Consider the following 25439-nt stretch of genomic DNA (forward strand, 5'->3'; position numbering starts at 1 on the left):
ATCAATGCAATATAACATGAAATAAAGAATTCCTGACGATATGGAATTCATATTTTGCTCCTCGAAGATTTTTTTTTGTTAAAAGGGACATGATTTAGACAAGCATCCATGATTTTGCTTTGGGCCAGGCCTGATTATCTGTGAGTTTCTAAGCACTTTGCAGAAAGCAACAGAACCAGATGACAAAATCTGTTCCCCTGGGGCGAGGCTGACTCAGGACATCTCTAAATGGATGTCCCAAGGTAATTCGTCCTCCAGTGAACTCATCTCTTCCTTTTAAAACCATGGTTTTATAGTCCCCTTCAGCTCTTTTCTTGCCTCATCTCCGGCAACTCATGGGTCCCAGTGTTTAGGTCTTGCCTTGTCCTGTCCTTGCCCCCTCCTGCCTGGCTCTTGCCTCTCTAAAGGTCTCCCTGCCTCCGGTATATCCCCTCTCCAGCCCCTGTTTCCACTACCACCACACTAATCTCAAGTTGGATTGTGTTACTATCACCTCAAAAATGTGATTCCCCTGCTATCTCTCTGCGTTGTGTCCCAAGGCCAACTTGTATGGACAGCATCAGTGAACTCCCCGCCCCTTTGGCTAATGGATCTGTTTGGAAAATGCGAAGTCCTGGAGGAGGAGCATGAGGTCAGGGTATGTATTTCCTGGCTCCCTCCTTGTGCGTTGACATAAGGTGGCCGCATCCCTTAACTGGAGGCGTGACTCCTATCTCTCTAGAAGCCTTCCCCATATACTTGAGTTTGAGTGTGCCACATCCTCTATACTTCTTTGGTCCCTGCTTTGGTTTTTTCCTTTCTTTCCCTGTTCGTCTGAACTTCTCTCCATTATCTCTTTTGCAATCGTTTTCACTGAATCCAGCATCATCCTTTGTATCAGGTATATCCGTCAGGAGGATCGCAGAACCCGGAGATGGCCGAAGCCAAGAGGCTGGCATTACTGCTTGGAGATAGAATCGCTCACCTGTCAGGAATGCCCCTGACAGACTTTGCATACACGAATGAGAAATACATGCTACTGGATTAGACCCCTGAGATGCAGGGAGTTACCTGCTTCAATGACTAGTCTTATTTTCATTAAATATAATTCTTTTAGAAAATAAAAAAAAATTCTATTCCTCAGTGAGATTCCCAAGTGAATCATTAAGGTAAGTCATAAACACTAAACCACAGAGCCGTGATCACTAGGAGTAGGAGCCTGAAGGAGTTTGGAGAACACATTTCCAGCTGGGATAGTTTCCTGGGTTGGTAAAGAAAGAAAACATGAGAGCCCTAATGTTTCTGGACTTGTCCAAGTCCTTTGACAAACTTCCACGTATTCTTTTGCTTAATAGGCAAAATTATTCACAAAATAAAAATGAAATTAAGTGGGTTATTTACAGGTTGGGTGAACTTACTCAAAAGATTCTGGTTAGTAATTAGAACCAACCTAAAGGAGGTTTTCTAGTGATAGCCAGGCTTAAATCTTTATTAAAACCATGCAAACATTTTTATTAGTTATTTAGATAAAGCTATAGAGGGTCTGGGCTTGTTTGGGAATGTATACACACATCACATTGTCACATTGTACACTTTAAATATATTCATTTTTGCTAATTATACCTCAATAAAGCTAGGGAAAAAACAGCAGCTTGCATCTAACAGACACAATTTTATAAGATAAATTAAAATTCTGACACATGGACAAATGCACATGCACACACACACACACACACACACACTCACACACACACACAATATGTGACTAAAGAATAAGGAAGCCATGGATCAGAACTGCTTATGCTGAATTTACTCTTGGATAAAACCTCTAAGCCAACAGTCGGATGCTATCACATCGTATGTGATGATGGTATAGAATGAAGAATGGTGTTAACTGAAGAAGGATGATGGAAAGGTGAATATCAACTATCAGATGCTCCTTTTATGTCAGACACTGTAGTTGGCACTTTACATGAAGCTGCATATTAAACCGTGGTCCCTGTAGTTTAAGAAACTTGCCAAAGCTGATAGTAAGCAGGAGGCTCTGGAATCAGACAGAATAGAGTCCCTTCTCTTCTGCACTGGCTAGCCGGTATTTCTGTTCTGGGCAGCCTACTTTGAAGAATAGGAAAGTGAAGCTTCTTAGGGGAGATGGACCAGGATGATTTTGGATCTGAAAACCCCATTTCACAGAAAGATTTGAAAGACTAGGAGATGGGGGTTCTGGAGGCAAGAAGACTCAGAGAACTTGGTCTCTGCCTTCCAGTATTCTGAAGATTGCCGAGAGGGAGAGGAGTTAGAACAATTCTGTGCTGCCTCCCATCCCCCACGCTACAGGTGATTAATTTCAGCTCGGTATCAGGAAGGGCTTTCTACCAAAGCTGTCCAAAGAGAGAAATTCTGGGCCTGTGCAGACAGGTAAGGGTCTCCCTGGGCAATTGACTTCCGGTCATTCTTCAAGGTCCTTCCCAGGTCTGAGAGCCTTTAGTTCTTGCTCACTGTGCTGTATTTGGGGAACTTGGGAAACATGCAAGCCAGCGGACAGACACTGCATGTCCTTTATGTGGTGACTTTCTTGGCTTTGCCAAGAGATAACTTGGGAGGCAAATAAAATAGTCTCCTAGGGGCGCCTGGGTGGCGCAGTCGGTTAAGCGTCCGACTTCAGCCAGGTCACGATCTCGCGGTCCGGGAGTTCGAGCCCCGCATCAGGCTCTGGGCTGATGGCTCGGAGCCTGGAGCCTGTTTCCGATTCTGTGTCCCCCTCTCTCTCTGCCCGTCCCCTGTTCATGCTCTGTCTCTCTCTGTCCCAAAAATAAATAAAAAACGTTGAAAAAAAATTAAAAAAAAAATAGTCTCCTAGAGATTAGAGCTTGTTTTTGTAGAAGGAATGAAGGAATCTATGAACCTAATACTTGTTGAACAACTTCTCTGAACCAGGGACCATGCTGGAACATCCTCTACCTCTCTCCCATCTGTACCTTTCTTCCCTTCCCACAAATGCAGAACTTCTGTTATTTTCTTTGGGAAATATTCATTCTTGTCAAGAAAAACATACTGTTTTTGTTTTCCATTTCTCTTCAAAAAGTTTGACTGAACTAAAACTCACCAGTCAGAGTTCATGCTTTATTATGATTGGTGTTGACAGCAATATAGATTAATTTTTTCCACCCTCCAGAGAAGAGCTGCAAGAGAATTAAAATGGGGAGGGTTGTTGAGGAAGGTTTTTCTTTGTTGAACTGGGTCTGGGATCAGGCAGGGAGGGCAGGGCAACAGAACACAGAACAACAGAAAAAAAGAGCAATCACGTCTTTAGGAGGGGCTTGGATGGGTTGCTGCTAGGAACCTTCTGAGAGAGAAAATGACAGTCTACACACACACACACACACACACACACACATCCAAATCTTATAATTACCAAGGACACTGGGCTTTGGACAGAGCATGTGTATTGTGAAAAAAGCAGACTAGTGGTTTTCAAGTGTCCATTTGTCCAAAATAGATCAACAGAACCATTTTCATTGAATGGAGTCTCCAGAGCACCTCTGGGAAACCCTCGGGATCTTTGGACACAATTTGAAAACCATGACAATAAGTAAGTCCAGGTGAATATAAGGCAAATTCCACCCAGGGGATGACAGTCTCTTGGGTTCATTTACTACTTAGCAGAGTTCTCTTCTAGGCTCTCCTCGTATAGCATAGGCTAATCTGAAAGACAGTCAGTGGCTACCAGTTCTGTAGTTTCTGTTTCCAGGGACAGTACTCCTGTCCTTGTCTTCGCCTCTCCCCAGCTCTGGTCTCTGTCACCTCCGGTATGCACTGAATATAGGAAAAGGCTAATTGTTTTCCCAAAGCATTTTTGTCCATTATCTTGCTCGACAATCTACAGTGGTACCTAACTGCAACTACCTCATTCAGACTTCCACCCACCCACCCACACCCTCATCATCATGGAATCTCTGTGGCAACACAGTGTGTCTTCTCTCACCTTCCAGCCTTCGCACAGGCTGTTACTGCCTGGAACACTCTCTGTAGACCCTCCCTCATCCCTTCTTCTTTGGCTAACGCTTGGAGCTCATCCTTATGCATCATTTCCTTTGGAAAGTCTAGGGACATAGGGACCCTCAGATGTACTCCCACAGCACTCTATGACTTCTCTATCAAAAGCAATTTAATTATAATGCTTTAGGGCTACTTATTAATCTGTATCTCTTACTAAACTAAACAACAAGAAAACAATGTCTACACCTTAGTTACTCTTGTGCCCCCCAATTCCTGGAAGTATAAGGTTTGCTGAGTGAGTGATTGAATTCAACATAAATATTTGTTGCATGAGTAACTTACAAAAATGAATAAATGGTTGTTGATAGAATAACCGATGGATAGTGCTTTTGTACAGATGCATGGTCCTTTGTGGCACCCCTTCAGGTGGTCTTTCAGTTGTGATCTCCACAATTTGGGGGTCTTTTGTAGTCTATTTGGGCTGCTGTAACAAAACACACAGATTGGGTCATTTATAAACAACAGAAATGTATTTCTCACAGTCTTGGAGCCTGGCAGCCTGAGATCAGGGTACCAGCATGGTCAGATGAGGGCCCTCTTCTGGATCACAGACTTCTCATTTATCTTCACTTGGTGGAAGGGGCCAGGGAACTCTCTGGAGCCTCTTTTATAAAGCACCAAGCCCACTCATAATCTCTCATGACCTACGCACCTCCTGAAGTTCCCATCTCCTAATCCCATCATCTTCAGGGGTTGAGATTTCAGCAGATGAATATTGAGAGGATACAAATGTTCAAACCATAGTACCTATCAAGTGAATATTCCTTTTATCTATTCCTAAATAGGAATGCCTGGCAGGAAACATGAGCCTTTGGGAAATGAGACCCATTGAGTGAAGAAGGGTAGGCTAGGCTGTTGGCTGTCTGTGGGAACGAGAAAAGGAATCCAGGAGACAAGCTCCCAGACAGCTATTGATCTTGGTGAGACAAACTCTAGAGGAACTGGAAAAATAGCTTTTGTCCTCTTTCTTGTTGCCAGTGGGATGTACTCAAGTAGTAGCAGCTATTTTGCCTTATCTTATTACCCAGAGACTCCCTGTTTTTTGCTATTGAAGAAATCAAGGTTCAGGGGAGCATAAGAGCTTGCCATGGTTCTCAAAAATTGTGACAGAGGGGCGCCTGGGTGGCTCAGTTGGTTGGCCATCCGACTCTTGATTTTGGCTCAGGTCATGACCCCACAGTAGATCCAGCCCAGCATCAGACTCTGCACTGAGTATGAGGCCTGCTTAAGATTCTCTTAAGATTCTCTCTCTCTCTCTCTCTCTCTCTCTCTCTCTCTCTCTCTCTCCCTCCCTCTCTCCCACTGGTGCTCTCCCTCTCTCTAAAAAAAAAAAAAAAAAAAAAAAAAATACAGTGGCACAGCCAGGCCTAGAACCTGATTCTTGAAGCAACTTTCTGTCACCTGTTATTTCCTCCCAGCTGCTGTCTGAAAGCCTTTAGTTCCGATTTGCTAACTTGAAGTTGTGTATGCAATGCTTCCTCCACAGTGCTCCTGGCCCCTGACCTTTGATGCTGTAAAAGCAAGAGGCCAAGGCCAGGGCATTTCCTCCTGACCATTTGCCAAAGAGCAGAGCTGTCCTAGCAGGGGAGGGAGGATGGGGGGTGGGGGTGAGGGGAGGAAGGGGCAAAAGCCAGGGCGAGCCAAACCAGGGGAAACTGCAAGAAATCTATCCCCACACATGTTCTTTTTCTGCCAGGGCTTCAGTGACAACTTCACTTTTTTATTTTGAGACCCAGTGGAAAATGTGGCCTGGAATGGGGGTGGGGGGAGGTGTGAACATAAATGCACATAAAAATAAGAGCCATACAGTAAAGAATGAAAGGCCCACTGCTACTTAAACCTCCTTCACCACCTCACCCTATTCCTTCATTTGTGGAGCAGGAGGCCGTCGAGGCCTCCAAATATCAACCTCTCCCGGCTTGGAGCCAAGTGGTGACATTTCTGCATAGTGTTTTGCTGCCAAGACCCTGATTTAAAAAATGGATGAGTCAAAGTTTCTTCCGCTTACTGCCTGATAAGAGATGCAGGTGCATTTGTAAGGTTCTCTCTGAGTTAGTTTCTCATGTTGCAAGATTCCACGAGTGCTGGTGGAGTTGTGCTTCTCGCCACCAAGAAGAGCTGGGTTTCTGGCCGTGGATATCATTCCTGAAGATTCCTCAAGGGACTCCGCTCTTGAACTGGTAAATGGCCATGAATCAGGAGGAGAAATGAGGAGCTAGTGAAGTGGTCGTAAACAAACCCTCGACACACAGGAACTACTGGGTTCTCTTCCCTCATTTCTGTCGCTCGTCCATTTATTCATTCAAACGGTATTCTCTCAGGGATCAAGAAGGTCACCCTCTACAGGAAAGATATCAAAAACGTGATTCATTATTGCACAATGTACATTTAGAACGCTCTTAACGCAAACAACAGAAAGTATGGCTCCATCAGGCCCAAACAGGGAAGGAAATCTATTGGCTCACATGATTGAAAACTCCCCAAGGGGTTTGCCTCAGCCAGCTCCCTCTCCGTGGCTCAGTCCCCGAGTTTCTTGTCCATCCATGCCCCCATTCTCTGTCTTCTGGGGTATTGGCTGCATTCCTTCACAGTCTCAAGATGACCAGTGCTACAGGCTTCCTTGTTCAGATCCAGCCAGAAAGAGATAGTGCCTTTGCCCCAGCACTCCCAGAGAGTGTCCTGGCAGTCAGTCTGGTTCAAGAGTGGCACCCGGGGCCTTATGCTGAGTGAATCAATCACATGATCCGAAGATGGTCACGTGCTGCACTAAGGAGGCAAGGTATGGGCAGCACGGGAATCCCTAAATGGAACTGAGAGTGGGGAAAAAGAAGGAAGATATACCAAGAAATGTCCATTTCAGAGAAAGGCCTTAGGCAGGGTGCTAACAGGGCACACGGAAGCACAAGAGAGATCTTCCTCAGCCTGGGCAAGCCCTGGGGGATTTCTACAGGAGTGAAGCATGCAGAAGGAAGGAGTTTAAATTGATCAACCCCTAGAAGACATTACCCGGGTACTAAAGCTGGAAGCTTCCCTTAGTTAAAAAAGGATGAAGGCATGAAATTGATGTCCAAAGATAAAAAGTCCAGGAGCAGACTTCATGCCAGGACTTAAGACGTTGTGTGTTGGGAACTTACTTCTGTCTGTGTCTTAAATTCTCAGAAAAGAAGGTGAAAATATTTGAATGTGTCTGAAGAGAGCTGTTCATAAGAAGGTTCTGGTTCCAGGGACAGTGTATATACTCTACCGTTTTAACAAGACAAGGCCAGGCTCGAATCCCACAAATCTGGCCTTGAGTCTCAGCTCCACCAGTCACTCAGTGTGGCCATGGGAAGGTCACTTAACCTCACCACTTAACCCCTTCATCTTTAAAATTTGGATAGCATGGCGCCTGGGTGGCTCAGTCGGTTGAGCGTCCGACTTCTGCTCAGGTCATGATCTCACGGTCCGTGAGTTCGAGCCCCGCGTCGGGCTCTGTGCTGACAGCTCAGAGCCTGGAGGCTGCTTTGGATTCTGTGTCTCCCTCTCTCTGCCCCTACCCCGCTCATGCTCTGTTTCTCTCTGTCTCTCAAAGATGAATAAGCATTAAAAAAAAATTTTTTTAATAAAATTTGGATAGCAGGACTTCCTTTCCTGAGTGATTATAAAAAGCAGAATTAGGGGCACATGGGTGACTCAGTTGGTTAAGCATCTGACTTTTTTTTTATTTAAAAAAATTTTTTTTTCAACGTTTATTTATTTTTGGGAGAGAGACAGAGCATGAACAGGGGAGGGGCAGAGAGAGAGGGAGACACAGAATCAGAAACAGGCTCCAGGTTCTGAGCCATCAGCCCAGAGCCTGACGCGGGGCTCGAACTCACGGACCGTGAGATCGTGACCTGGCTGAAGTCGGACGCTTAACCGACTGCACCACCCAGGCGCCCCATGCATCTGACTTTTGATTTCAGCTCAGGTCATGATCTCACGGTGCTGGAATCGAGTCCTTCTTCCGGCTCTGTGCTGAGTGCGCAGCCTGCTTAGGATTCTCTCCCTTTCCCTGTGCCCTAAACCTGTCTGCTGTCTCTCTCCCCTTCTCTCTCTCTCTCTCTTGCTCTCTCTCTCTCAAAATAAACAAACATTAAAACTATTTTTAAAGCAGAAATAATACCTCAAAGTGCCCAGCGTGAAACATCCTTTAAGTAATCATTTCTATTGTTACTCAAAAGGAGCTGCCTGTCTGGGATGACTTTGAAGGTCAGAAGACGAATGTGCACTTTCTGGAAGAGACTGGCTTTAGACAAGACCTAAGCACAGACCTAAGCACTTAAAGGGAATGGTGTAAGGGACATGCTGATGCCATTAGGGTCCCCACTCAGATTCCAGCAACGTTCCCCCTGGATTCACATCCCTGGGCATTCCTGGCAGAAGATCCCCCTCCTGGGAAAGGCTTTAGTCTAGGGAAATCAAGTCTGGCACACGAGCTCAGTTCCAGGTAATAGACTCACATTAGAGAGGAAAGGTGATAAAACCCACATGTTACCTGAAATCAGGACTTTTCTGGTCTTGCTCCCAGTGGCTGGGTCCTAAGGGACAAGAGACAGCAGGAAACAAGAACATAACCATGGTGGGAGCCCCAGTGGACAGCGTTGGGATGGCCCAAAGGAGGGCATAAGAGGGAGTGATGGTAACTTCCAGGTGGGGCTGGGATTAAAATGAGTGGGAGCCCAAATTGGATAAGAGTTTGTGGTAGGGCCACCTCAGCCCAATCCGGACAGAAGAATGGGAGGGAGGCATCCCAGTAAGTGGACAGGAGAGAAAGACAGAGATCTGTGCTTTAGCAGCAGGGGACACATGACATGGCTTTGAAGCACAGCTACAACAGCTCAGTGGCACTGGTGTCCTCAGTGGAAATGAATACGTCATGCCCCAACACAGACACCGCCACAGAGCATCAGCTGAATGCAAGCGTCACATGGCCGCTGAGAGTGCCACGCTGGAGAGCACACGTGGCCAGCCCTGGGGACGCCCATGAACAGCTAGGGGCAGGGATTCTGCAGTGCTGACCAAAGGCAGGGCCAGACAGACCGTGCCACGTTACTCTACTGCTGGCCAAGGAAAGCTGGGTGCCACGAATCCACCATTCCCTGAGCACTACACAATCACTTTCGTGCCAACTCAAACTGACAGGAGCATGTACGTCATATTGTGCCTTCAAGAAACCGTGATTTCATGTTGTTACAGCTTCGCCTTTTGCCTCAGATAACTAAGAATGTTTTCATATATACAAAAAAACCTACCATAATGGCAACTTTTATTAAGCTTTCCAACCTTATGTAAACAATCCTGCTAATGACTTTCTCCTATTAGGCAAGGAATGTTTGTCCGTCGTGTTGGACTGGCACACGTCCTTTCTTCCTTTTCTGTTCTTTTCTCTTTTTTTCTTTGTTTTAAATGAGAGCTAGAGAATCTATTGAAGTTTTCTTTTTCCTTGGCCACTGGGACAGTAAGAGCGAAATGTGGCACACAATTGGAGGACCATTTGCGTGGATAGATTTTATGGCAAAACTCCTCCCAACCCTCTCATCTTCAACATGGCGCATGTTCTGGGTGTTTCAGTTATCACTGTTATTTTTATTATAATTCTATGTTGATATGCCTTTCTGGTCAGTCACCTAAAGTATTTGTTGGAAGTAATTGGAATTAACTTAACCAAAATGCATAAGTGTTGAGAAAGTATGTAAAAATTTAATCTTTCCCAGGGTAGAGAACTCTTTCTTTTGAACCTCCTATCATTTTCCCGTTAGGCTCTCAGAGCTGAGAATAATGCTGCCTTTTTTTTCAATATATTTTCATCTGAGGCAATTCTTTGTTCTGTCAAATAGATTTATTTTCTTTATCAGACAGAAACATGAGCAAAAGAAAATGACCTCATTGCATATGATTCCTGACACAATACCCAGGGCTCCAGACTGTAATAAAATTTGGTTTTACAAATGACTTAAGAAACATTTTTGGTTTTGAACACCTTTGCGAAGAAGCCCTGTTTGAAAGTGTCCACTGTTGTTAATTCCTTAGTGACAGTGCAGACATGCTCTTGCCTTGATCTTTATGTTAGTGTTGAGTAATGAAGGGCTGGTCCTTAGGTTCCTGACCCTGCTTTTATTTAAAAAAAAAAAAAAGCTGTATTAAATGATAATACTTACTTATTGCAGTCAGTACATTTGTATTTACAGAGACACACAAATAGGTATACAAAGAGCTTTCGTTAAGTGAACACACCCAGAGAACCACAACCAACGGTAAGAAATAAAATTTACCCCAGTTGCTGACCTCTTGCCCCTCCCTCACCCCTGTACCCCACCTGTTCCCCCCCAGAAAATAAGCATTGTTACCACAGCCCTTTTACCACATACAGCAATTATTTATTTATTTTTAATTTTTTTTTTTAAACGTTTATTTATTTTTGAGACAGAGAGAGACAGAGCATGAACGGGGGAGAGTCAGAGAGAGAGGGAGACACAGAATCTGAAACAGGCTCCAGGCTCTGAGCTGTCAGCACAGAGCCCGACGCGGGGCTTGAACTCACGGACCGCGAGATCATGACCTGAGCTGAAGTCAGACGCTTAACCGACTGAGCCACCCAGGCGCCCCAGCAATTATTTATTTTTAATGGTCTGTGCCAGTATTTGCTTATGTAAAATACCACAAATCGTGTATCCATTCCACTAGAGATTCCCACTTGGGTTGTTTAAAGTTTCTGGCCCTTCTATAAAATACTACTATGAATATTCTTACGTGTCTTTTAGTGAACATATGTATGGATATACCTACTTGTTCTGGGTCATATATTTTGTGTATGATCAACTTTAGTAGATACCAGGAAGTGATTCTACCAATTTACACCCTCATTAGCAGTATATGAGAGTTCCAGGTGCTCCACATCCTTGCCAACACTTGTTATCACCATTCTAGTGCTAAGTAATGAAGTTGAACTCTTGTCTTATGTTCATTGGTCATTTGGATATGCTTCTCTTATGAAGGTCTGTTAAAGTCTTTTGTCCATTCTTCTAGCCTACAACAACATCATGAAGATACTCTCCTATGGTTTCTTTAGAAGCCTTACTTACTTACTTACTTACTTATTTTTACACTTAGGTTGACAGTCCATATGGAACTGTGTATGAGGTGCGGGTTAAGATTTATTTTTTCCATGTCTACATACAGTTGAACCGGCACAATTTATTATAGACTATCCTGTGCTACAGTGTTACTTGTGTCATAAAATCGTTTGTATGTGCGTGGATCCGTTTCTGTGATCCGTTTCGTGGCTTTGTAATTTGATTCATTGTTCTATGTGTATTCCATTCACCAACAAATATGATTTTAAATTGGAACATTGGTCTGTAACATCTGATATTCTGGAATGCCTGACTCTAGGTTGCCTGGTAGCCTTGGCATAAAGTTCTGAGATAGTGAAACCAGCTAATGAAGAAAATCCAGTCTGAATGTTACAACAGAAAGAATAGTGGATATTATTTAATCCAATTCCCTTGTTTTTAAAATGAGAAAAGAGGTCTACCCAAGTGTTCTTGGTATACCCAAGTACCTTCTCTTTACCCAGAAACACCCAGTCTCCATCCTTCTTCACCTGCTCAGCCCCTGGAGACCCCCACATCAGCAGGCTCTCTTATCTTCTGATTTCCACAGGTTTCAGCTTATAGGAACATTGACTTGAGGATGGAAGAAAGTGAGATCAGATATTTACTCCCTTAGCAATCTCCCTGTGAGCTACCTGATTCTCTCCACAAAAAGTGATGGCTTCTGATGGGTGGCTTTCTCCACACAGCCCTCTTCTTCCAGATACCAATGACCCCTTAACTGCTTTTGTGCCAGGCATGGGGTGTCAACAGTATCCCACTGTTACTAGACTCAGGATAGCACATGGGGATTCTGACACTGCATGACTAGAGGCATCCACGTTCCAGACAGAAAAATGGGAGATAAAACCCAATGGAGGTTCAATGGAGGTTTCTAGAAACTACCACGTGACACTTCTGCTCATTGGCCAGAACTTGCTCGCTTGGCCACAGCAAGCTGTAAGGCTGAGAAATGTTCTAGATAACCAAATGCCAAGCTAAAACTCTGACAAGCTAAGAATATCACTAGAGGATAGCAAGCAGTTTCTACCACCCATGCCATTTAATTGAAGTCTAGTCATTAAACATGCATGCAGTGTCACTCTGGACCACTCACTGTTCTGAGATACAGAGATGAATAATGCATGGCCCTAATTGAGTCCAACGCAGGGGAGATACCTTCCTCCAAAAAATAACCCTGTTGGTCCCCATGCTAGGCATTAGGGATCCAAGAGTGCACAAGACCAATGTCCTTGCCTTCAGACAGATGACCGTGAAGATGTACCTCTGTTATGGCTCTTAGTCAATTCAGGTTACCCAGGGGAGATGTGGTGAGGAGTAGAAGAAAAGAACTGTTCTCTGAGGGAAGATACACGTTCACCAAGTGGACGAGGAAGAGACAAAGACCTTCTAGACTCAGAAGCAGCATGAGAAAGACACAGGGTATGAAAGTACAGTGTTTTAAGGGAGCAGCAGAGATTCTTGGGAGCCTAAGAGCATAACCTACATGGAAGAGAGTGGGTAAAGAGAGAGGCTGGATGAGTTCACAGTAGCCCAGCAAGTCAGGGCCCTGCGCGCCAGGCACAGGCGTTTGATGAATCCCTCCACTTACCCCACCCGCCAATCTCTTCCACTTTACATGCCATGGAGGGCTTCCAGTAAGTTACAAATGAATGATAATATCCTATCAGAGAGTACATCAAGCTCAGGCCCAAGTTTCAACCCTCAGGAAATTTACCAGAGATCTGAATCTTGGAATTTCATCCTCCTTCTTGGCTTGAACAATCCGATGGAATTTGAGAAAAAAAAAACTTGCTTGGGCTGATTTATTCCCAAGATTGGTTGGAAAGGTAAGCAGGAGACAGGAGGGGATCAGAGGACTCTTTCTCCCACTCAGTGTTTAGAATGGCTCCAAAGGGTTTGTTTTGCAATAACAATAAGCATTTAAAATGGAAAATAGTATGTTCTCTCCATTCCGTCAGATATATCCTGAAAAAGAAGAGAAGGAGGAAGAATGACTGTAAAGGAAACATTGCACATTTATGTGAGGAGCTACTATGTGCCAGACACTGTTCTAGGTGTTAGAACTATAGTTCTAAAAAAAAGCAACACAGAATCCCTGCTGCCCTTCAAGAGTTCATACACTAACAGAGGGAAAGCGCTCTTTAATATGCTTATTATCTAATGTACTTTCAAGTACTGATAAATTTCACGAAGTGTACAAGTACTGATAAATTTCACGAAGTGTACAAAAGAAGATAATGTGGTAGAGTGATCGAAGACTAGTTAGGATATGAAGTACTTTATAAGAAGTGACTTTTGAGTTAAGACCTTGTATTAGTTTCCTATTGCCGCTGTAACAAATTACCAGAAACTTAGTGATTTAAAACACAAATTTATTATCTCCCAGTTCTGGAGGTTAGAAGTCCAACACGGGTGTCATTGGGCTAAAACCGAGCTATCAGCAGGGCTCTAGGAAGAATCCATTTCCCGGTCTTTTCCAACTTTTAGAGGCTGCCTGCATTCTTTAGCTGTGGCCCTCTCTCTCTGACTCCAAGCCAGCACCTTCAAGTCTCTGATTCTGATACTCACTCTCCTGTTTCTTTCCTACACCTATAAAGACTCTTATGATTACATCAGACCCACCTAAATAATCCAGGATAATTTTCTCATCTCAAGATCCTTAACCTCATCTGCCAAGTCCCTCATGCCATGTAAGGTAACATATTCACAGGTTCCAAAGAGTAGGGTGTGGGCATCGCTGGAGGCCATTTTTCAGCCTATCATAGACCTAAGTGGTGATACAAGGGCAGGCTTAGGAGCAAAGTGCAGATCTTAGGAAAGATATTCCAAGCAGAAGGAAGTACAAGTGCAAAGGCCCTGGGATGGGAATAAATATAGCACTTTTAAGGGACAGACATATGGACACAAGGCCATATCTCTAAGGCCACATCTCCAGGGTCTAGTTTTCTCTGTTGTACTTTGGAAAGGAGGGTTGTCCTATGGACCTGTCACATTTGAGAAATCAGAGCAGAGCAAAGCATCTTGAGTCTGAAAATACAGCCAGCAGATATTTACATGTAGATACACTCTTTGCAGCCCATTCCTGACACTTTGCCAAGTTTTTCAAAATCTTATGTTCTATTTAAAAGAAAAAACCCGGGGAACCTGGGTGGCTCAGTCAGTTAAGCGTCCGATTTCAACTTGGGTCATGATCTCACAGTTTGTGAGTTTGAGCCCAGCATCGGGCTCTGTGCTGACAGCTCAGAGCCTGGAGCCTGCTTCCAATTCTGTGTCTCCCTCTCCCTCTGCCCTTCCCCCATTTGCACTGTATCTCTCTCTCCTTCAAAAATTAATAAACATTAAAAAAATTGTTAAAAAGAAAAAAAAGAAAAGAAAAAAACCCACAGATTAAGTGTATTTACCAGCAGATTTACCGGCAGATAAAATCTACAGCTGGAGGAAGGTGGAATATCAAGAATGAAATGGCACTTGTGAGAAGGTTTAGAATGTCCAGAAAACAGATGTTTCTTTTTCCACACGAATATGCAGTTTTTAAAACAGTAAAAGCATACAGTTTAAATAGTGAAGAAAAATAAATCACACTGCATTCTACAAATCTCACAGAATACATGCTTTTAATATTCCAGCCCAGCAGGACAGTTCAGGAGAAGGTCAAAACTTAACCTCTCCAAAATTCGCTTTTTGTTGCTCATCCTGACAACGAGGGCTGCAATATTCTTTCTCTCAAATGCAACATCTTTCTTAATCTGGGCATCTCTCCAGTTTTAGCGAACCTAAACATCTACTGAAATGTTATGGTGCACGTAGCCACAGCTGTCATCATGAGGTTGCTTTATCTGTGTTGTTATTACCACATCCGAAAGGTAGAACAGATATTGTGGGGGCCCCAGAAGCCTCAGCCATAGCCTGCAATGTGCTGTCATCTCTTGGCGGCTCAGTGGATGACACCAAGGATCAATAGGGATCAATCAGCACCTGAGGACTTTCAGACATAGACCAAGCAATAAATTACTGGTAGGTCAGCAAGTGATGGGCTGCTGGGGTTCCATCATTCCCAATTTATTCTCTCCAAAGACAGCAACTCTTATCTGCTTCTTGATATGTTTCTAATAAAGTAGATCATATTATATCGTATCATATCTGTTTTCCCTGTTTACACTATCCGCATTGTCAGACATTTTGCATTTTTCCTGTTGCTCAGTACCCTGGGCAACCTTTCATGGCAGCGAGTTGGCATTTTTAAAGTGCCCCGTGTCGAATCGCAGACCTCATGGTTTCTCTGTGGTTCACTGCTTGTGTCTGAAGAAGAAAGTTACTGAAATGTGTCCAGATCGTGGTTTTCAAGAGAAAGGAATCCATTGTGTATGTCACTGACTTCATCCCAATGTATGACTTGGCTTTGGCAGTTAGTAGATTATTTTCCTTATCACATCATCTGAGATAATTAAAAGTCTTTCAAATGTCGCCTTCGTTCCTCCCATGGCTTGGGAACAGAACCCACAAGGCTTTCAAATGTGTCATCTCAACAAATATCCATATTGACAGCCTTGGTCAAGTAATTTCTCTAAGAGGATAGGTTATAAAATGAGATCCAACTTGGATCCATTACCATAAATTATGAAACAAAGGAGTCATCGTGTTTGTGAATTTACAAGAGACTTGGGAAAAAAATGGTATGAATATCTTTTCATAAATCTTATAAAGTTATGATTTGCTTTTAGGGCCACATGAAAACAGAATGAATTCTTAGTGTATTTGATGATTCCCTCTTCAAAGAGGTACAGTGCTTTCCCATAGGGATTAAATTAAGATATCATCAAAGTCACAAAAATGTGGTTTTGAAAAGTGATGGATCTAAGTTAATGTAAAAAAAAAAAAAAAGATGGTGAATTTTCTCTTTTCTCTCATAAGCAAAGCAGCCTTCTGTCTGCCCTTAGTGATACAAGGGGACAACCTAACTCTCCATGAAGACACATCCCCAAGAATCCAGAATGACGGAGCTTACATCAGTTTGGTTTGTCTGACCCTGGTCTTGGAACTTTTTAAAAACAAAATAAATAATTCACCGTCTTGGGATATGTCATGCCCTCTTAAACAAGAAAAATGTAATCCCCAGCAACCTCTTTTTCTTGCTAGCCCCGCCCAAGCAAGCCATTTTCTAAGATATATGATATGTAGGCTTTATTATTCAGCAGGCTTGTTTTGTTATATTTCATTTTGTTAAGCTTTATTGAGATATAATTCATATATCATACAATTCACCCGTACTTGGGTTTTAGTTCCAGTTTCTCAGCTTTACTAGGCCCTCGTCTTTTTATCTGTAATATGGGAATAATAATAGTAAGACCCCACTGATATGTTCTGCAAATTAAATGCATTTCCACAGACAGTGGAAATCTTAATGTTGTTGATTTTTGGTAATCTTAAGTACCAGATTTAGCTCAGTTCAGTACCTTATCACTTCTCCTGATTAAAAACTGACACTGTGAAAGAATTGGCCTCTCCCCCACCAAAGGATAGAGCTGGGCTCCCTGGGGGCCCTTGTGACATCGTGACTAGTTTGCACCCACTGGTGCTGCCACTGTGGAGACATCTCCCTTCTCGTGGACTGAGCGTGCAAGGAGATGGGGTTTCATGAATCTTGGTGGACTCCTCTGCCATCTGGGGCCCCAGAAGCCACTTTCTGTTACCTCTGCTGGCCTCCACATGTTTGATGGAGCAGGGGCAGGCGTAGGCCTTCAGCTCTCAAGAGGCCCAGGCCTGAGAAGGAAAAATGGAACAGTCTATGCAGGCAGGTGTGTCTAATGGGTCACTGGAGCCATGTGGTATTCCACATTAATCTATTTATTTCCCTGGGAATCTAATCTTACCTCATCACCCCCCCACACACACCCACACACACACAGACACGCACACACGCACACACGCGCACACACACACACACACACACACACACACCGTTTGTTTCTTTCTCTGGGTGCAGATTCTTACTTACTTTTCTCTCTTGGATGATGAAATCTGAAGGGTTTCATAATTTTAGATTACAACTCTATGTCCTCCCTTCTTGCTTCCCTTCTTTGCTCCGTGATACCCTGTATCTAAAGTATTCCCCTGCATGGGATGTTACGGGTTAAATAATACATCCCTTCCAAAATGTACAAGTTGGAGTCCTAGCCCCCAGTACCTCAGAGTGTAACCTTATTAGAGAATAGGGTCTTTGCAGACGTAATCAGTTGAGATGAGGTCATATCGTTAAGGTGGATCCCTAGTCCAGTATAACTAGCATCCTTTTAAAAGGGGAAATTTGGACACAAAACACACACAGGGAGATAAAGGCAAGATCAGGATGATGATGCTACAAGCCAAGGAACACCAAAGATTGTCAGAAAACTACCAAAAGCTAGGAAAGAGGCCTGGAACAGATTCTTCCTCAGAGGCCTCAGAAGGAATCAACTCTGCCAACACCATGATCTTGGACTTCTAGAAGTCCAGAACTGTCAGACAATAAATTTCTGATGTTTAAGCCCCCCAGTTTTTGGTACTTTGTTACAGCAGCCCAAAGAACTTAATACACAGGACATATTGTGTTGCCTTTCCAGCCCACCATTGTTCTGGAAAATCTGCCTCCCTCCCCACCTACCACAGGAGCAGCCATGTTGAACAACATGACTCTGACCTTGGCTCGAGTTCATTGGGAACTTGCACTGGAGGCCAGAAAGTTAAGTCTCCAGCAATGGAAGCTGAAGAAAATAAAACTAGACAGACGCCAACAACCTTGTTTTCCACAACAACAGCAAAAAGCCAGTCTACCACAAAACAAAGCTGGCACTCAGGGAAGCAGAGGTGAGGCTGGGAGAGGCTGGCAGATTTCCAGCCTTGGCTCCCAAACCCCAGCTCTATCAGGACCTGGCTGTGACTTGAGGTCCACGAGACTGGTGTGACCAGCCAGTAAATTCCTGTTTTGCTCAAGCTGTATACAAGGTCTGTGGCACGTGCATCTCAGCCTTCTAGTTAATATAATCTCCAAAACGTATGCACTCTTATTTTAATAGTAAGGGGAACATTGCTGCTCTAAGTAAGTGACTATGTTCTCATCAGCATGGATGCAGGATCCAGAAAAGAGCCTTAATGGAAATGAAACTTGGTGAAAAACATATTACAAGTTTAGTTGAAACATTCTTTCTTTGTTGAAACTTTAAGTCACCAGAAAGAGCAAGAAATGATTAATTTCTTTACCTTTTAAATGAAAACCAAAAATAATTCAGTAACAGGCAACTTTTATCTTTCATTAACATATTGGAATCTTTGTTAACTTACAGACACAGCCTAGTCCTCTCATTAATTAAAAGTCATTTTGCAGAGCTGATTGGGATGTCTGTGAAAAGTTGGAGTCGTTTCAACTATTTATTATGTTTTTGTTAGCTTTATTTTCAAAGAATTTACTAGCCCTGTGATAAGTTTCAAATGCCTGGCATTTTGCCTGAGAAAATGTTTGCTATTTAGTATATTAACAATGAGGACTTTTCCTGTCTGCCCATTACCACATTTTGTAAAATCTAAGAAAATAATTACTTAGTTTTCATTTTGATTTACCCACGTCTTAATGGCTTCTAATATATCTAGAGATGTAATCTAAAAATCTACTAACTGTATGTCAGAAAAGATGAAGCAAGTGAAATTTGATGCTGGAGATTAGGAAAAAAATTCAGCAGTTTTTATGCGATTTTTCATACTAATCGGGGAATGTATTAGTTTTCTGTTACTGTGTAAAAGTGAACTCCAGAACTTAATGGCTAAAAATGGCACCAAATATTTATCTCACCCAGTTTCTGGAGTCAGGGCTTGGAGAGTGGCTTCCGTGGGTAGTTCTGGCTGCAAGGTTTGCCTGAGGTTGCTCTCAAGGTATTGGCCAGGGTTATGACCATTCGAAGATTTGACTGGAACTGGAACAGTCCCTCGCAACGGGGCTTACTCCTATGGCTGGTAAATTGACATTGGCTGTGGGCAGGGGGCCTCGATCCTCGAGGGTCCCTCTCACAGTGCTACTTAAGCATCTTGATGACAACACAGCCAGCTTCACCCAGAATCAGTAATCCAAGAGAGAGCAAAGTTAAGAAGCTATAATTTTTTGATGACCACACCTGAGGTGCCATGCTCTGTCATTTCGACAATATCCTAATGATTACATGAGTTGGCCCCATTCAAAATGGGAGGGTAAGAATATGGGGAGGCAAAAAATCATTTGGAGCTTTCAACCATCTAGGAGGCTTCCCGTTCAATTATATGGGAAAAGAGAATTCTATGTAAAAGAGTACAGAAAATATTTTACAAAATGAATATAGTTAAGAAAATATTGTAAAACATTAATCAGAGAATTATACAATCAGAGAATTCTAGAATCAGAAAGAAACTTGGAGGGCTCCTGGATGGCTTAGTTGGTTAGGCATCCAACTTCAGCTCGGGTCATGATCTCACGGTTGGTGGGTTTAAGCCCACATGCTCAGAGCCTGGAGCCTGCTTCAGATTCTGTGTCTCCCCCTCTCTCTGCCCCTCCCCCACTCGTGCTCTGTCTCTCTCTCTCTCTCTCTCTCTCTCTCTCTCAAAACTGAATACACATTAAAAAAAATTGAAGAGAGAAAAAGAAAGAAACTTGGATATCATCCAGTCTAACTTGATAATGGAGACTGAGACCCAGAAAGATGATAATACTTTTCTGACCTAATGTAGCAAATCAGTGACTGAAATAGGATTAGATCCAGGCCTCTTTACTCCTAGCTGGGGCTTGCGGTGAAGACCCTGGCCTAGAAACCAACCTCCACTCCGGCCTCCTTCCATTGTGTGCTTTGCTCCCACAGAGGCTGGAACACCTAAACATGCGATTCCCAAACCCACTTGCAGCGAGGGTTCTGGACGGGATTTAGGCTCAGGCAGTCCGAGTGCTGAGCTGAGATGTGGAAATCAGAAGTGATGGAGGGAATGGGCTGCTGCAACTTGGCTTCCTCCTGTTGGCAAAGGCGGCAGCTGAGGAGTTTCGGTGCTCTGTGGCAGAGGCGACAGACGTCCTTGTCACCAGCGCGGCGAGAGCCGAGAGGCCTGGCTCACTCACAGGTGTTGGCTTGCAGCAGGCAGATGTGACACGGCTTTACGGCTTGTGGCAATGGCTTCATGATCTCTAAAGAGCAAATAAGCTAACATATTCCTGGAGTGAGCAATGTCCGTGGTGATTGCCACGGTCAGGAAGGTGGGGAATGAAGTGGTTAGCAGCTCTCCCGGAAGACTGGTTCTCTGGGTGGTTCTTGGAGCTGTTCCTGGGTTCCAAGCCCGGGGCCATTATTTCAGTCCTTCCAATGATTTTGTAAATACCTAATTCCCTGTATTAAATCCAGTTTGCGTAAAGTAGAGCAGTGCCTCTTAACTGCACCTAAATTCTATTTCAGAGCATGTTCATGCATAAGAAGGAGAAAAGCAGCCTCACGTATGCATACTGTCCTGATGCCCTATAGGTGGGTCTCACGGTTGTTAGGAAATAGGCTGGTACTTAACAGATAGGCCATCACATCCTCCCGTTGAAGGTGAACAATTTCTCAGAACATCGGCTTCAGACAAGATCACTCTGTTGACTGAGGCAGGTTCAGACATAAACAAGATTGCTCTGTATCATGTCTGAACACGAACAAAACTACGAGCATTGTCCAAATCACAAAAATGACAAAACACACCTCCCCCCGCCCCTGTCTTGCTTATCTGAGTGACGACTGCTTCTTTACTAATGATAACCTTTGCCTTCCCTCTTTCTAGATCAGATTTACTAAGATGCTCGTAGACTTGCCCCTCTTCCTGACAGCATCCAATGCAGACACAAGTCCTGCTTCCTTTACCCCTCCCCCCGGTCACCTAACGCAAGTCCAAATCCCTCAGGCTCTTTCTCACTCCCTCTTACTGGTGTGCAGTTTGCTTCCCTGTGACAAGTAATAAACCCAACAGATGCGTCCCTGCTTATCTTTAGCTGAAAGGCATTGGCATACATAATTTGCTTTGAAAGCCGCATGCCCTTCCAGTGGTGTGGACTATTTGATACTGGCTACTTTCGGTGAATAAATGAACTATTCAGTGTAGAATTGATATTAATATTCTCACCTGTGCTTCTTTCTGAAAGCCAAAAAAATGCCATAGTAGCAGGTTTGTGTCACCAAAACACAGCAATCATGGGTATCCAATGATAAAAAGAAAATCATAAAAGAAACGATAACCAGTAAGCACAGAAGACAAGTGAAAATTAGGCAAAGCACTTATGTAGTGAATTGGATAATAAGACAATTCTGGAATACCCAGAACATGCCAAACACTTGTGATGGTCATTTACATATGTCATTGGCTCCGTCACCACAATCCTACTGCCAAGTAGGAATTTTGATTCCCATTCTACGATGGGAAAAACTAAGGCTCCGGAGCCCAATGACCTACTCGGCAAGTGGCGATGACGGTATCCAAACTCATCAGGTCCCTAAAGGTCATGTGTTTCCACCACAGAAATAGAGATAATATGGACATTTCTGAGTGGAGACAACACACCGTATTTTCCTCGGTATTAGGTCTTTGGTTTGGCGTTCATCGTCAGAGTAAGGAAGCGGCCGTGCAACAAACCTTTAATGGGTACCTACTAGGAAGAAATGTTTCAGGGAAGTTACGCGTCGAAAATGTTCGTGGCAGACACGGCCATGGCAAAGATCCTCGCGGCGAAAGTACCTGGAAACATTGCCAGACCCAAAGCGTTTTTCTCAGCGCCCTCAACTCCTATTAGTGGCAGTGACGCCACCCTGGCCCTGAGCCAGCCACTCAATGCACTTAGTTTGTCCCACAGGCCGGCTGGAGGCAGGCGTTGCATCGGACACGTGGCAGGGCACACAAGGCACTGATTTAAGCTAAGCACCTCCGAACAGCACGGACTTCCTGTGACGTCAGCAGAGAGCAGATGGCCTGTGTCCAGGTGGCCTCCTGGCGAGGAGGGGTGAACTGACCCGACACCAACCAGCATCACTGCCCAGGGCCCCCGCCCCAGCCTCCAAGTCACAGAACCAACACCCCCCCCCCCCCCCCCCCCCGTGCTGGGAACAGCCAAAAGGAAAATTAACCCAAACAGTCTGGGAGGCTTTTGTTTTATTGCGCGTATTAATGTGGTGGGTTCACAAATATATTTTTAAAGATACATCACCTTTTTCTAAACTCGCTGCCTCATCGTTGTCCCAAATGACATTCAGTGGCAAATGACATTCAGAGTCCTAGCCTGAGCTCCACAGTGGCAGTTTCAAACAAAGGGCCCCTAAGGGTAGTGAAAGGATCGGTGCTTCCACACGGAGTGCACACACCTGCCGTGACCTCCCTTTCCCAAGTTAAAGCATGAGAGACGAAGTGGGGAAGGGAAGGGAGGATGGAGGGCGTGAAATAGACCCTTGATGTGACGCAGGCTTCTTAGACCTGGAAACCCTACGGATAATGGGGGAAATGACGCACTACATCCCTACAAGTCCATTAAAGATTTGTAAACGCAGAGTAAAACATACCTCGGATCGGCTCGTGGAACCAAAAAACGGCATTAGGGAAAAACTAAGGAAATCTGAATAAAGTATGGACTTCAGGTAAGAATAATGCATTAGCGTTGGTTCATTAATTGTCACAAATGTAACTTACTCATGGAAAATGTTAGTAACAGAGGAATTTATGTTAGGAATACAGAAACTCTCTGTACTGTCTTCCCGATCGTCTTTACATTTCATACTCTTCCAAAATAAAAAGCTTATTAAAATATATATATATATATATATATATATATATAATATTACATATGCTCTATACAATATAGCATTATAGCATTTTATGTGTTTGTGTGTGTGTGTATATATATATATATCCACTAGATTTGCTTGTATGTGTTTGTGTATATATATATATATATATATATATGTATATATATATACATCCCCTAGATTTGCTTCAAAATAATCTAAGGGACATGGGGGTTATTGGTGGGAATATAGAGGAAACAAGATTGGTTATGACTTAATAATTGTCAGAACTATGTTGGAGGTGGATACATGGTTGGATATATTACCTCTTAGACTTTCTTACATGTTTGCAATTCTCCATGGTAAAAGTTCAAAAATATATACCATCGTTAAGTTGAGAACTAAGAAGAGAATATCTATTTATCTATCTATAATTAAAATAGTGCTTGCAAGAGATTTATCTTTATCAGCAACCAGTAAAAAGATCTTGAGTCTAAGGCATACTTTGCAGCTGAAGAGTAGCAGGTTTTACTGGTGTTAAAAGTGTAGGCTTCCCATTGCACAGGGCAAGCCGGTGGTATTGATGTGTGTCAAAGCACGTGCTTCAGTGGCTTTCCTTCCAGCATTATGTTAGGCTAATCCACCACCCCCACCATCCCCTACGATCAATGGCAGACACTGGTCTCTCCTGATGGGTCAGAGCCTTTGGAAGCTTTGAAAGAACGTTTTTCTCTGAGTGATGTTAAAGCAGTCAGCTCAAGCTCTGGGTTCGAGCTGACTAAAGCCTTCTAAGTCATCTGTAACATGAAGTCTGATATGCTCCCCTGCACTTTGCCTACCACACCCCTCCCTCCTGCTGGCACAGGGCCGAAACAGATGGTGGCCATTAGTAAGAGAGCACCTAGCATACTTCTTCTGAGAGCAACCCATGAAACTCCTCTTCCTCCAGCATTCCTCTTAAGTAAATGGTACCCGCATCCATCCAGGTTCCCAAGTGAGAGGCCTGGGAGCCATTCTTCCCTGACACCTCCAGCTCCTTAAACTTCTAGAGTCCAATCAGCCTCCGAGTTCTGCACAGTCTACCATCTTCCTTTCTCTCGAGGCTGTTCTCCATCCCTGCTGCCCACTGAAAGTTCAAACCCTTGTTCTCCACCACCTGGACAATTTCAATGTTCTCCCACATAGCCCACCCTGTTTGCAACCCCCGCCAGCCACTTCAGAGCTGTCACAAAGAGAAGGAATGTGATTACCTCGCTCATTTCCTGGGAACCCTGTCAATATTGCCCCACAGGCTTCAGGATGAAAAGTTTGCTTATGAGTTGGGAACACAAGGTCGTCTATAGTCAGGCCTCTGCCTACCTCTCTTTCTTTCTAGGCCACATTCCTCCCAAGTTGAACTGTTGGTAGTTTCTGGAATGTGCCAGGTGGTGGTGGTCCCTTCCCCCCAGCATGTCTTTCAGCGAACACCTTCATGTTTTTCAAGACTGAGTTTAAACATCACCCTTTAAAGAAAACTGTCCTGGGTGCCTGGAAGGCTCAGTTGTTAAGCATCTGACTTTGGCTCAGGTCATGATCTTACAGTTCTCGTGAATTCGAGTCTCACATTGGGTGAGCTCAAGCCCTGCTTCAGGTGAGCCCCTCTTCTCTCTCTCTCTCTCTCTCTCTCTCTCTCTCTCCCACTCCCACTCCTGGGATTCTCTCTTCCTCTCTGCCCCTTGCTCATTTGTCTACCTCTTTTGTATCTCCACCGTACCCCATACACGTCGGCAGCCACTTATCAAACTTGTAGTTTGCTGACGGGAGATGAGACAGAGATTTGAACCCATAACACTCTCAGGGCAATGTCATCTTTTTTCTGCCTTGTAATGGTTGCACCTAGCACAGAACCTGGCACATATCGGGCACTTAATAAATTATTGAGTAGATGAAGTCGCAAAGCATAGACTAGTTCCCGGCACTGTATTGTTATATATTACGACTATATCTATTTAAGGCATGGTTTGCAAACAAGCCATGTGTTGGAACATCAGAATTTCACATCTGACAGAGCACGATCTGGTTCAGTGGAGCCACATTGGTAAATCTCCTGCCCATGACTAATGATCTTAAGATGCTCATTAAAGGCATCCTCAGGAAGAGGCAGAGGCCACTGCTTGGAACCACCAGTCCCCTGTTCATAGCAGCATAACTGGGAGGGCTCACAACAGGAGGCCTGTTGAAAACAAGTTGTGGTTTCATCCTGTGTTTGGATTTCTGTGCAGGGAAGGGCACTTCCTCTTGTATTTGTGAGAGCCAAATAACACATTCTGATGGAGAGGATTGTGGCTGTAAAGCTCATGTTGGATCCATGAAGAGGTGTCAGCGTCCTAGAGCTGGCTGAACACATAGCTTGGAGCATGAACTTATGTGGCAGGCCACCAGGGATTGGGGTTTGCTTTGGCTGCCTCGTTTTTTGCTGGGCTTGCAATATGAGGGAGCCTTT

The 25439-nt window shown here is 43.9% G+C and overlaps 1 protein-coding gene across 4 annotated transcripts in view; it reads right to left on the reverse strand.

The window, feature by feature from the left end:
* Positions 1 to 3923: 3923 nt before the first annotated feature.
* Positions 3924 to 25439, reverse strand: part of SNX18 (sorting nexin 18) — a 122745-nt gene continuing 101229 nt past the window's right edge. The window contains exons 2-4 of one of the 4 annotated variants that reach the window (XR_007152336.1): positions 12889 to 13139; positions 6047 to 6378; positions 3924 to 4462 (exon numbers count right to left, since the gene is read on the reverse strand). Coding sequence is in view for 1 of the 4 variants with exons in the window: in XM_047859731.1 (XP_047715687.1) it covers positions 6356 to 6378 (23 nt within the window). In the remaining 3 variants the exon portion in view is untranslated. Of the gene's footprint in view, positions 4463 to 5400; positions 6379 to 12888; positions 13140 to 25439 lie in introns of those variants that run through there. The other 3 variants (XR_007152334.1, XR_007152333.1, XM_047859731.1) reach the window with 3 other exon arrangements.

Source organism: Prionailurus viverrinus, chromosome A1, assembly GCF_022837055.1.
Source record: "Prionailurus viverrinus isolate Anna chromosome A1, UM_Priviv_1.0, whole genome shotgun sequence".
Classification (NCBI taxonomy): Eukaryota; Metazoa; Chordata; class Mammalia; order Carnivora; family Felidae; genus Prionailurus; species Prionailurus viverrinus.